The sequence below is a fragment of the Fukomys damarensis genome, unplaced genomic scaffold (genome assembly GCF_012274545.1).
Source record: "Fukomys damarensis isolate Sample0158 unplaced genomic scaffold, DMR_v1.0_HiC HiC_scaffold_19, whole genome shotgun sequence".
NCBI lineage: Eukaryota > Metazoa > Chordata > Mammalia > Rodentia > Bathyergidae > Fukomys > Fukomys damarensis.
Genome location: NW_022900931.1, coordinates 41,308,673 through 41,320,879, shown reverse-complemented (window position 1 = coordinate 41,320,879; position 12,207 = coordinate 41,308,673). Strand labels below are relative to the sequence as shown.

General features: G+C 47.5%; 1 protein-coding gene across 3 annotated transcripts in view; it reads left to right on the top strand.

Annotated features, from left to right (window-relative positions):
* The window catches only part of Mpzl1 (myelin protein zero like 1), a 30,663-nt gene that overhangs the window by 11,856 nt on the left and 6,600 nt on the right, over positions 1-12,207 (top strand). For all 3 annotated transcript variants that reach the window (XM_033765674.1, XM_033765673.1, XM_033765672.1), the window contains exons 3-5: positions 4,365-4,578; positions 5,346-5,463; positions 7,643-7,754. In XM_033765674.1, coding sequence (XP_033621565.1) covers positions 4,365-4,578; positions 5,346-5,463; positions 7,643-7,754 — 444 coding nt within the window. The remainder of the gene's footprint in view (positions 1-4,364; positions 4,579-5,345; positions 5,464-7,642; positions 7,755-12,207) is intronic.

The window sequence follows — 12,207 nt, the reverse complement described above, 5'->3', positions numbered from 1 at the left end:
TTTTTTTAACAAAAAAAAAAAAAAAAATGCTTCTGGCGGAGCATGAGGTATGGACCTGTAATCCCAGCACTTGGGAGGCTGAGACAGGAGGATTGCCTCGAGACCACATACTGAGTTCAAGGCCAGCCTGAACTACAAAGTGAGACCCTGCCATTCCTGAAGGAATTTGGGGTTTCCTCTGAGGAAACTTGGAGTATGTACAAGAAGACTAGCAACTGGGATAAAAACATCTTTCTGCTTGGCCTAAAAGGCTTCATTTTCATATATGGTATTATCCAAGCCTTGTACTTTCTGTTGAAATAAGTTTCCGGGAACAGGGCCGGTGCCCTAGGGTGGACCATGTAATGATGTCCGTGTTTCTGAGTTGCCCCGTATCCCCGGGGCTCATAGAAAGGGAGGACCTGTGAGTGTCCTGCCTGGGAAGGACAGAGGGTGGGATAAAGTCAGGGATTTCAGATGTGTTTAACCTCCTCGCTGGGCGCGGGTGGGTGGGATTTGGGGGTGAGACAGAGTGCGCAGGCGCGTCCTGGGGTGTGTGCGAGGGGTCGGAAGAGCTAGGGCAGGCACCTCGCGGACGTCCTGGGGAATCGGGAGCCCCGATGCCCTCCTTTGCGGGTGAGGAGGGTTTGTGTAACTCAGGCTGACTGTTGAGAACGCACTGCGTTTCTGACTAGTGTTTTTAGCTGGTCACTTTCCACCCCCACGTTAGTCTGATTACAGTTAACTTTTCCAGGATGGAGCTATTGATACAGGATGTTTCATCTCTGAAACATCAGGACACATTCCATCAGATGAGCAGGCAGCTTTCTGTTTTTGTTGATTTTGCAAGAAAAATATTTAATTCAAACCCAGAACACTATAGGCGGCCTTTCCAGTCCATGGAATCAGGTCTCGGTGTCTACCTTTGAACTCACTTTTTTCTCCCTGCTCGTTCTTTAAGAGTGGTGATATACTTTAGGGACCGGGGTTCTGCAGAATCTTCCCCTCTATCCTGCCACTTCCCTTCTGCACCCTAGAAATTAGCACATTTGCGGGGTCTTCCTTCTCGGTGTCTGGCACCTCGGCCTGTCAGCTTTCCTTGTTCCCTGCCCTTTAGGAGGTAGCGTTAATTTTGAGCCTGGATCTGGAGCAGTAACACTTGTTCTTCTACTTCTGTTCTTTCATCATTTTGGTCTAGCCTTGAATGCCATCCGGTAGACCCATATGATCTTAAAACAATTCTGCCCTGTCTCCTCGTTTCCCTTTGTTAGCAGTGCTTGTTTAAACATCAAAGCTTGTTACGGTCTCAGCGTGACTCCTAGGCCTTGCTTCTATTCTCTTACAAGATCACTTATAGTCTAATAAAAAAAATGCCTTCCACTTTGTATTCCTACTTCTGAACTCTCACCGTTTAGTTTTTACCCCATCTTTGCCTCCTGATTCCTCTTTAAAACACATTTCAGCCCTTATAACTTACTGCCTATGTAATCTGGACACTTCTACAATACAGATCAGATCCCTTAATACGGCATTTTCTCCTTCTTTATCCAGAATAGAAGTGTTTTGAGAGAAGGTGGACCTGTCCTTACAGCTTTGGTGTCCCTCATGGCTTCAGTTTAGCGGCACGAACTTAACAAATGTTGGCTGATAAGAAGTTATAGTCTTGTGAATTTTTACCATTCGGTTCCTATTTCTCGCTGGTTTGACCAAGGCATTTGATCAATTCAGTTCAACAAAGGCGATTCCCAGGATGTGTGGATTCCATCTCTGAGGCCCAGGCGGGTCACTGAAGTTGCCGGGCCTCCTTTTCCTCCTTCATGGACACCAGACCTTGCAGGATGGCTGCCAGAGAAGTGACCTGCTTTGGAGGACTGAAATTGTGTCGCTTACCGTCCACATAGTGAAGATACCATGTGTCCTCAGAGTAAAGGGAGACAAGCCTGTGGCTGTCATAAAGAATCGGGGTTCTAGGCCAGCCGCAGTGGGTGTGCCTACAGCCCCAGCTGCTCAGGAGGTTGAAGCAGAATTGTCTGAGTCCAGCCAGAGTGATTTATAAACAAACAGATATTTAGGTCCCCTGAGCTTGGAGTTCTTGGCAGTGGTGCAGTGCCCCAGCATGTACAGTGCCTATCTGAGCCCGCTGGGCCTCCCTGGGGACTTGGGAGGCAAAGGGACCCCATAACGAAGTGCTTCCGCTGTCATAGGAATAAGGTCCTTTGTCTCTGGTTCTTCTGCAAGGGTGTGAAGACTGCAAAGGATCTTGGTTAGTTCGCAAGTAGGGTAAAATCTCAGGCCCCGGGAGTCATATTAAACACGGTATAGATCCACTACATGGCCATAATGGTTACTTTGTGAGTGCTTATCCACGATCGCTGAGGCATTGTAGGAGGGGATTAGCCGCCATTCTGAGGCTACAGTCAGATCCCCAAGAAGACACCATCATCCAGGATGCTGAGAGCATCACATCTGGTGATGTAGAGGGAGCTGAGTGGATTTGCCAGAAAGTGTATTTGTGAGGTAGACTGACACTGTTAAGCTGTGAATTTCATAGGAAGGAAGACAAAGGAGTGCTCCAAGATTTATGGTTTGGGAGACAAATAGTAACTATCTGAACCCATTCGGTGCTGCTCGAACAAGATGCCACAGGCAGGGGTGATTTACTGAGAAGAGAAATTATTTCTTAGAGATGAAGCTAGAGAGGCTACGATCAAGGGTCTGACATCGTCCAAGGGCCTTCGTGCTGTGTCATCCTGCAGAAGAAGGGCAGAAGGCAGCACATTCCCTTCATCCAGCACCCGAAGCCTCAGCACCTTGCACACCGTCACCATGGGGACTAAGTTTCAGCACAAGTTGGGGAGAAAATGTTCAAGCCACAGCAGCAGCCATCAGACGAGATTCGTGGGGAGAAGGTGACGTGGTGGAGGGACGGGGGCTGTCCAGGTAAAATGCACAGGCAGTCGGGTGAGACGTCGTGGTCTCGGGACACTGACCACGGAGGAGAAGGTTGAGGGCTTCACAAAATACAGGGGGCCATTTATCTGGGGATGCAGCAGAGGATGAAAAATAACAAATAATGAAGAGTAAAGAACGAACAAGCGTTTATTACTTGGGGCACCAGGATTTGATCTTAGCTCTTCGTGGCTGTGACCACCATCTCTGGACTAGTTGGTATTTATTGTTTGCACAGCGTAGCCGAGGGTATAAACTAATGTGCATTCTTTGCAAGGACAGGTCATGTTGACAAGCCACCCGTGTTGTCTTGCCGGTCGTAGTTAAGGCACCTGCGTTGTCGTTAGCTAACGTTTGATCTGGGAGAACAGCTGCCCGAGGGTGGTGAATGCTCCGCGGTAGTGGTTTCTTGTCATAGAGACGTCACGTGCCCATTGGTCATTGAGATCTCAGTTATGGCCACTGACATAGGGAATTCTGTATGCTGGCTGAAGGCTCATTTGGTGACACACGTGTAGGCCATGGATTGATGTACAATTCAATAAATAGCGAATTTATAAATAAGCCAGTTCACCCTGTATTTTATACCATGCCCAATGCAGTTTCAGGCTGGTCTCCTGCAGCCATGAGCCCATGGATAGTGCTGGGGTTTTCAGCACCCTCATGGCGTCCTAAAAATACTCTATTTTGATTGCCAGTGGAGCTGATTTCTACCCCGCCGGCACCCCTGTGGAACAAGAACAGACGCATCAAGCCTCCCACAGAGGCTGACAGCTGAGGGTGCCGTCAGGCTTTCCCTGACTTCCCAGGTGCCGGGTTTGAAGCTCCACTTTGAGAAATGAGCTTCTTTGCTAAAAACAGGTCTGAGGAGAGAGTGAAGAGAAAATGTTAAAGCTGACCCTTCAGAGGCAAGAGAAGGTGTTTCGTGCTTCCTGGGAATAGGTAAGAGGGAGCAGCTCACAGTACTAGATCTGTGACCTTTAGGCCCTGTTTCTGCCTCTGTATAGCTCAGTGGCCAGGCGCAAGCCTCTGCTTCACCAGAGCGGCCGTCCTGGTGTTGTCACTTTGAAGGTTCAAGTGGGCCTTGTTTCGACGCTGGGTCCACCACGTCCTATGACCTTGGGGCAGTGGCTTTTTCATCTTGCTCCTTTCTTATAGAAATTAGATGACCATAATTATACCAATGGGATATTGAGAGGCTTGGAGATGATATACATGTCTGTTTCTTCAGCTGATACCTGGGGGTTCAACCTTGGGATCCCGAATCTCTGTCTGGCCTGGATTCCACATCCTGAGATGGATCATGTGATTTGCAGTTCTTTCTGTGCCCAGTGTTTTGTTTTGTTTTTTTAAGAACTTTTCTCGGCAGACCTGTTGCAGACTGTAGGAATTCTTCCTCTGGTAATAACTCCAGTGTTCTCCTTTTCTCTTTGCAGTTTTTCCACTACTCCCAAGGGCAAGTGTACCTTGGGAATTACCCACCATTTAAGGACAGAATCAGCTGGGCTGGGGACCTGGACAAGAAAGATGCATCAATCAACATAGAGAATATGCAGTCTATACACAACGGCACCTACATCTGTGATGTCAAAAACCCTCCCGACATTGTGGTCTGGCCTGGACACATCAGGCTCTATGTGGTGGGCAAAGGTACTTCCTTGCAGTCATTCAGCAGTAACCCGCAGTCCCCCTCTGAGTGACATGTCCGGGTGTGTTTGGAGGGAGGCCCTCACCATGCACCTGTGCTCCCTGTTTCTGTGGACCCGTGGGTCTCCCAGACATACCGGGGGGGGGGGCTGCTGCTGAGTTAGCAGAGGGGCCTGATACTTGGCTTCAGGAGGATCCATTTTCCACAGGTAATTACAAGTAATAGTAAGTTCATTGTGGTTAAGTGCAGCGGGCAGTAGGAAGAAGGGGATTGATAATGTGTTGATAATCGCTGGAAAAAACTTTGACATCTCACGGCACTGCTCTTCCTTCCCTTTTGTGAAGAATAAGCAGGAACTGCAGGTTCTGGTGTCTCCTTTTGATACAAAGTCTGCTCTCTGTTGGAGAGAGAGGAATGCACACCTCCAGTTTTTCTTTTTTTTTTTTTTGGGTATCAGAGATCGAACTCGGGACCCTGAGCTTGCCAGGCAGGCGGTGGAACCACTGAGCTAAATTCCCAGCCCTCCAGTTTTGCTTTGATTTTAAAACACTGAGAGAGGGACTGTGGGTATAGAAACACCCGGTTCTGCGTTTCATCCTCTTCCAGTTAATAGTCATGCATTGTCAATTAGGTGCGAGTATTGTAGCTTAGGTGGTGAGAGAGGATAAATGAAATAACCGCTGATGAAAGGCTTGCTCGCTAACAGTAAGATTCTGTTTCTCCCCTTTGCAGCAGGGAGCCTCATTTCTGCTTTGTTCTTTCTGTCTAGATCATCTGCCCATGGTGGTGGGTATAGTGTCTGCGGTGGTCCTAGGCATCATTCTGTTCGTCAGCGTGATCCTGGCCGTGCTCTATCGACGGAAAAACGCTAAACAGGATTACGCTGGGTAAGCAGCGCCCTTCTGTAGGGGAAGGGGAGGGGAGGACATCAGCTTTATGGAAAAAGGATGGTGAAGAATGGTGTACTGTCAGCTTTCCTGTCAGAGCCAGCAGGCTCCCCCAGAGGCGAGCAGAAGTCGGCGGCCTGCTGTTCAGGGTAGAATATGATTCTAGTCCCCGGTCTACAGTTTGCTTCTTAGGTTTGGGTGAAACAAACTGCTCAGCAGTCTGGCCTCTCTGTTTCAGCACCATGCACCCTGCAGTTAGTATTCCTGAGCCACAGGCATCACTTACCCATTTAAAGAGTTTTTTAATGTCTTGCAAATGATCTAATAAAGTTCTTCATTGCAGTTGGGTAAACATGAAACCCTCCTGAAGAAGGTAAGCTGGTAAAACTCCCATGCAGCCCACTGAGTTGGTGCAGGGCTTTTCCTTTTTGTAGTTCCCCTGCCCCAAACCTGAGCAGTTGTATTGCTTTGATCATTGTTGGCTGGATTCACCCGAATCGAGATAGTAAGACTTAACACCATATACCAGCAATAAAGAAAAGTGGACTTTCTTTTTGCTTGTTGCATCTCAGAAGGTACATCTTGGAGCCCAGGGTGTGTGTCTGATTACAGGTCCTTCTCTTCTCCCACTCCAGCTGGAAAGCTAACCCATATGAGCGTTATAGAGTGCCTGGTAAGCCTGGGACGGGTGTGCAGTCCTCCCACCCTGTGACTGTCCCAGAGGTACTGTGAGTGGAGAGGACAGCATGCCCCGGTCTCCTGCTGTGGACGGTGGGAACCTCTAACTCGGGGCCCTGCCGACAGGGTACTGAGGTGTGTGGTGGTTAAAGAAGTCTGAGTGTTCAAGTCCAGATAGTGCTTGCTTGGAATGCCTCTGTTCTGCTGATTGTGTTGCTTCCTGCGTGGTGAGAGTCCCACGGTTAAACGCAGCCGGATGTTGGTTTTCCACGTGGCACTAATTCAGGGCAGCGACATGCCAGTCTGCAGTGCTTGCTGCCGGGTTAATGGAGGGGCAGGGAAGTGTCCCTTGGAGTCCTGCATGGCATCACCAGTGCTGCTCTTCTTACTTTGCACCCCCGCCCCCGCCGCTCTTTTTCCTTGCTCTGCTGGCATCAGGTCCTTCTTACCTGCCACTTCTTAAGAAAAGCTGACGTAGAAGACATTGGCACTGTAACAGGGCCGGGTCTCCTCTTCCACCCCCAGTAGACATGTGGTAACTAATCGGATCACCCGTTGCTGCGCTGTTAATATTCATGTTTGTATCGGCCGTTCCCCTTGTGGACAACTAACCAGCTAGCCCTGCTCTAACCCAGGAGGTAGTATGGTGTGTCCGCAGGTGTGTCTTGTCATCGCCCCGGAAGCACGTTGAATAGAGTATCCGGGTGAAACTGTTCGTCTGCATATACACGTTCTTCACGGAAAGTGCCGTTGTGTGTGCGTGCATGTGTGCGTTTCTTTTCTTCACACATGAACTTTATTGTCGGTGACCGCAGCCCTCCTAGTGTTAGACTCATCGAGCCCTTTGGGCTCAGGGCCTGTAGCCTCCCACCTAAGAAAGTGGTCGAAGAACCACCTGTGTGCTTGGGTCTCGGTAATGACACTTTGGGTGTGATCCTGCCAAACTCTTAAGCCATCACACGAAGGGCTTTGAGCTGCCGTGATGACGCATTTCAGTAGGAAGTCCCCATGACTTATCACTGAGAGCACTGTCTGCCCAAGGTTCCCTCTTCCCCAAAGCAGTTCATTTCTGTAGTTTCACTGTTTATTACTTCCTGGATGGTTTGTTTTGGAATTCTGTTTCTTTTTTGTTTGGGAGTGTTCTGTTGTGTTATTGTGGGAAACCAAATGCAGGGAACTAGAGAATAGGGAAAACGATACAGGCCAGACTATAATAAGCCTGCCTGTATGCCTGCAACTTTTAAAATACATTCAGAAGAGATTCACCTTCAATGATCATAAAGACAAATTGCCATTAAAAAGATGAACGAACGAGTGTCAGGGATTAAAAACATAGTTTTAAGATCCGTGATTGTTGTGATACCGTGGTTTTGTTGTCTTCTGTTTTTATACATCGGCTGTTTCATCTTACCATCACTTGCATTTCTGTCCTTTTGTTTCCATTTATTTTCATTTTTAAATTTCTTTCTGCTTTTTTTACGTTTGTTCTCCAAATTGCCAGTCCCATCACCTGCAGTGCATCAGAGAGTTTGTCACCCAGTAAGGAGGCTCCACAGACGTCCCGCTCCGACACAGAGGGTCTAGTAAAGAGTCCTCCTTCCGGATCGCACCAGGTAACAGCTGATGGCAGTTCTGTCCTCCGCCCTGGCTTTGCAGCTTGGTGCCTGGTGCCTGGTCGCTGTCTGAGTGCAAGAAAGAGTGCGAGCTATGAAAGACAGACGGACAGATGGACAGACAGACAAAAGAGACAGAGAGAGAGAGGGAAAGTAGGGCAATTAAAGGTCTGGTCTTAGAAGACCACAAAAAAATGTGTGGAGAAGACTCTGACCTGAGTACTTTTTTCCAGCAATATGGTTCCTTTGGCCTGAGTAGAATTAGGAAATGGCTCTGACAGCTGTAAAAAGTTCTTTAATTGCCTGCAGAAATAAAAGCTAACGGACTGTATTCTCTACTGAAGTCCTCTGTGAGAAATTCACAGAAAAAGTTAATATTCTTCATATTAGTAAACACACACACACACACACACATATTTAATGATCCTTTACAATTGAAAGTATCTGAATAGTTACAAGGCTTGATGAACAGGGAGTGGTTTTGGTCTCTACTACAGAGAAGTCGCTTGTTTGGTGTCTGGCATTGTGCTCCTGCTGTGCTTTGGCTGTGCCGTTGTAACTGTAGCGGTGGCAGGGGAGATGATTCCTAAGTGAAGTCAGTCAGTGTGGTTCTTCTGGGTCCGAAGGCTTTCTCAGGAATTCTGCCAGTTACACTTTGCCCTGAGGAGGTGCTGTGGGCGGAATGGATTTAGCAGGAGGCAGATTTTGCAAATACGTCCTGTAGTCTGATTCCATAGTTATCTCGTGGTGAGGAAAGTCGTGTCAGTGAGGAGACTCAGGCGTGGCTACAGCAGATAAGGAAAACCACACAAGTGAGTAACAGATGGGGACCAGTCCCAGGTTCCTAGACAGCAAGTTCTTTGCTACAGCTTCAAGCTCCCGCCTTGTTTGTTCTCTCCCTCTGTGTGTCTCTGTCTTTATCTCCGTCTCTCCCCTTAGCATACCTCAGGCACACCAGTTTGCTACTCAGAACTGTGAGTAGGGTTGTAATGAAGCCAGGAGAGTTCAGTAGCATAGTAGCAACTAAAGAAGCTTTAGAAAAGTCAGTTCTGCCCTTGAAGTTCTCCTGGCGTTGCTGTCATGCTGAAAACAAACTAGTAAAAAGAGGAAGGAGGGAAGGTTTGTTTCCAAGATGCTGGGAAATGTGTTCTATGGCATTGTGATCCTTGAGGGAAAGGAATCAAAGAGTACGAGCCCTGTGATCGTCCCAGCTCCCTGTCTGAGGCCTTCCCACCTGCATTGCAGGGAGGGAAATGGAAAACAGAGCCCAGCATTCTCAACGGGTGTGGGCAATTATTGACTTAGCAAGACTGTCTCCATTTTTACATTTTTTTTTAAAGGGAGCTGGGGATGTAGCTCAGTGCAGAGGCCCTGGGTTCAGTGCGCCATACAAGGAGGGGCGGGAGACAGGGAGGGAAGAGAGTGCATTTATTACTATAGTGAAGTCGTACAATTAAACGCAGCTGAGCCAGTGATTGCATTGTCAGAACACTCCAGTTCAAAGAGGGGGCCGGGGATCTAGTTCAGTGGTTCTGCCACCTGCCTCGCAAGAGCAAGGACCCAAGCTCCACGCCCGGTACAAAAAAAACAAACAAAAAAGAGGGGCTGGGAATGGTAGTTCAGTGGCAGAGTGCGACACCTGGAGTCCAGTTCCCAGCACCAGAAAATAAGTGAATAAAACTGAGATGGTCAGATTGGATAGAAATACTCTTTGTCTCAGTTATTTTCCAAGTCACATGTGCATCTCTTTCTTCAGACTTAAATTATTATTAAAGCCATTTTCTGGGGCAACATGGTGAGACCCTGTCTCAAAAAAGAAAACAAGAGTCGAAAAACCAACTATTTCCTGCCTTGCCTGTTTCTGGAACTTGTAAATTCTTTGTCAGTTGCTACACGTCTTTGAGTGGACCGTATGATTTCCAGCAGACCTGCCGAGTCATTTTTGTCTTCTGTTTGGTGCTTAGGCTCACTTACATCGCCAGACGTGCTCTGAGGTTAAAAACTTGGCTGAGCGCTCTGCACCCTGGCCCTGAGCTCCCTGGAGCTCCAGGGAGGGGCCCTCAACAAATTGCAGCGCCCCATCAGTTAGGGACTTGGAGTGTGCTCGTCAAAGAGCCGGTGTTTCTCTCACCCGAACCCTCGAGGTACAGCTCTTCAGTTGGTTCACAGAGAAGGAAAGGATTTCCCGCACCGTGGGAAGAACTTAACCTGCTCTGTTCCTCTTGTTGTCTTGTAGCCATTTTGTACATAGCATGGGCCAAACATGGAGAACGCAAACAGCAGTGTCTCCTAGGATGTTCAGATAACATCTAGGCTTTTCTGTGCTGTGGAGAGAAAAAAAAATTTAAATATTCTGGCAGATAATCTCGAGGAAATTTTCATATTTAGCTAAAACTCCAAGGTAGTGCTTTCAGGATTAGTAATGTTTTGCAAGCTAGGATTAATTCTAGAAACAGCTAGTGGAGTTTACCTGGGGAGACTTTTAACCTGGATGTCATCTTCAAAGTGGTGGGTTGGAGCAAGGTGACCTCATCCCCTCCTCAGTCGCCCAGCCGTAAGTATCAGGGCCCGAGGTAGAGTGATGCATGCTGACGGTTTAGGTGGTTTGCCCTCCACAAAGATCTGTGAGATGCTGGCCTGCTAGGAGCTATTGCTTGGAGGGTCCCATCATGCCTTGCTTCCAAGCAGCAAAACTTTGTGTTTGCAGGCTGGGGAGTTAGCTCAGTGGCACCTGCCTTGAAAGCTCAAAATCCTGAGTTTGATCTCTGGTACCAAAACAAACAAACAAACTCCTTCCTATTTGCACCTGAGAGTCACAGTATTAGAATGGTGGTGTCTCTGTGAAGTTAATTCTTTCTGTGATTCTAGTGGCAAACTGAATTTGACAAGAATCGAAGTCAAATTCAGTGATTAGGTTCAATGTCGACCTCTCAAAATTTGTTTTATTTTGTTTTGTTTTTAATACTAGGGCTGAACCCTGGGCCTTTGCACTGAGCTACATCCCTAGCCCATTTTTAATTTTGAGACGGGATCTAAGTCACTAAATCGAGCCCAGGCAGAGCTCAATTTATGATCCTCCTGCCTCATCCTCCCGGAGTGGTGGGATTACAGCATGTGCTGCCCTGCCCGTCTTGATATGAAATTTTTATTTCCAGGGGGAAACCTTTACCAGTAGCCCCTGTTATGACTTGTGGCTAGACGTCCCCCCAAAGCCTCATATGGTCACCGGTGAGGAGTTCCCACATTGCTGGGTTGGGGTGTGTGATTGTGGATTAAAGGTGTGGATAGTAGAAGTCCCACCCTGGGCGGACTGCGCACTGATCAATGATGGGCTTATCACCTGGACACAATACAAAGGGAAAGGCAGGCAGGCTGCTGTTGTTGCTTGCTGCTGCTACTTGCTGTCATGGACTGTTTCTCCCCTGCGATGCTCTGCCAGGCCACCCTGCCTTGGAGCCAGCTGACTATGAACTGAAACCTCTACAAACTGTGAGTCACATTCTGGCACCCCTGTCAGTCACCTGCCAAGGGACAGGAATTACAGGTGGCTTAGACACTGTCCAGATTCACTGCAGGGGTGGAGTTGGGCTGGGCCATTAGCCTGAGCCCAGGGAGGGTCCTGCGCGCACAGGGAGTGGGCAGCTGCTTGGGAGGGTGGCAGCTGCCTCAGCCTTGAGCTTGGAGTGTTACTGAGTGATAAGCAAGCCATTTCTTATAAAGCTTAGTGTCACCAAGATTGACTTGAAGTGATTTTTGTAAAATGTTTGATGAATAACCTTTCTGGAAATGGTTAGTGCTTTGTATGCTGGTAGTTCCATGCTGTTTTGTTGTTTTTTTATTTCGGGAATTGAACTCAGGTCCTTGAGCTTGTGAGGCAGGCGGCAGTCCCACTGAGCTAAATCCCTGGCCCTAAAAGGCTGGTAGTTTTGGAGAAGAGCAATTAAATGGAGTAATTACATGTTTGCCAGCCACAGAGCATACAGTAATGTTTGAAGAAGTACCTTGGGTGCATTTTGTTGTTTAGTCATCACATGTGTCCTATAAGACGTGCTTTTTTTTCCCCTCTTTTTAGACATGAAGAAACTGAGGTGTAGTTAATTGAGTCACTTGCTCCAGGTCAGTAGTGAGTAGTGGAGCTGAAGTTAGCTCATATCTGCCTGGTTCTAAGGCATATGCTTACTCTAGTCTGCTTGTCCAATTCTTTTCAACTCTGTGTTGATAATCAATATTGTCTCATTTATTTCAAAGAAAGTCATAATACATAGGTATGTTTTATATTTATATTTGGCTTTAAAATATGTCACAAATACTGAGAAAAGTGCTTTGCCTACATTTGAAAAGCATATGGTAAAAGCAGATACTGTTTCTTACTGATCCTGTGCTAGAGTGTTACAAATGATTTCTTTAATGCCTAAAGGACCAGAGTCAAATTATAGAAGACTTCAGAGACTAT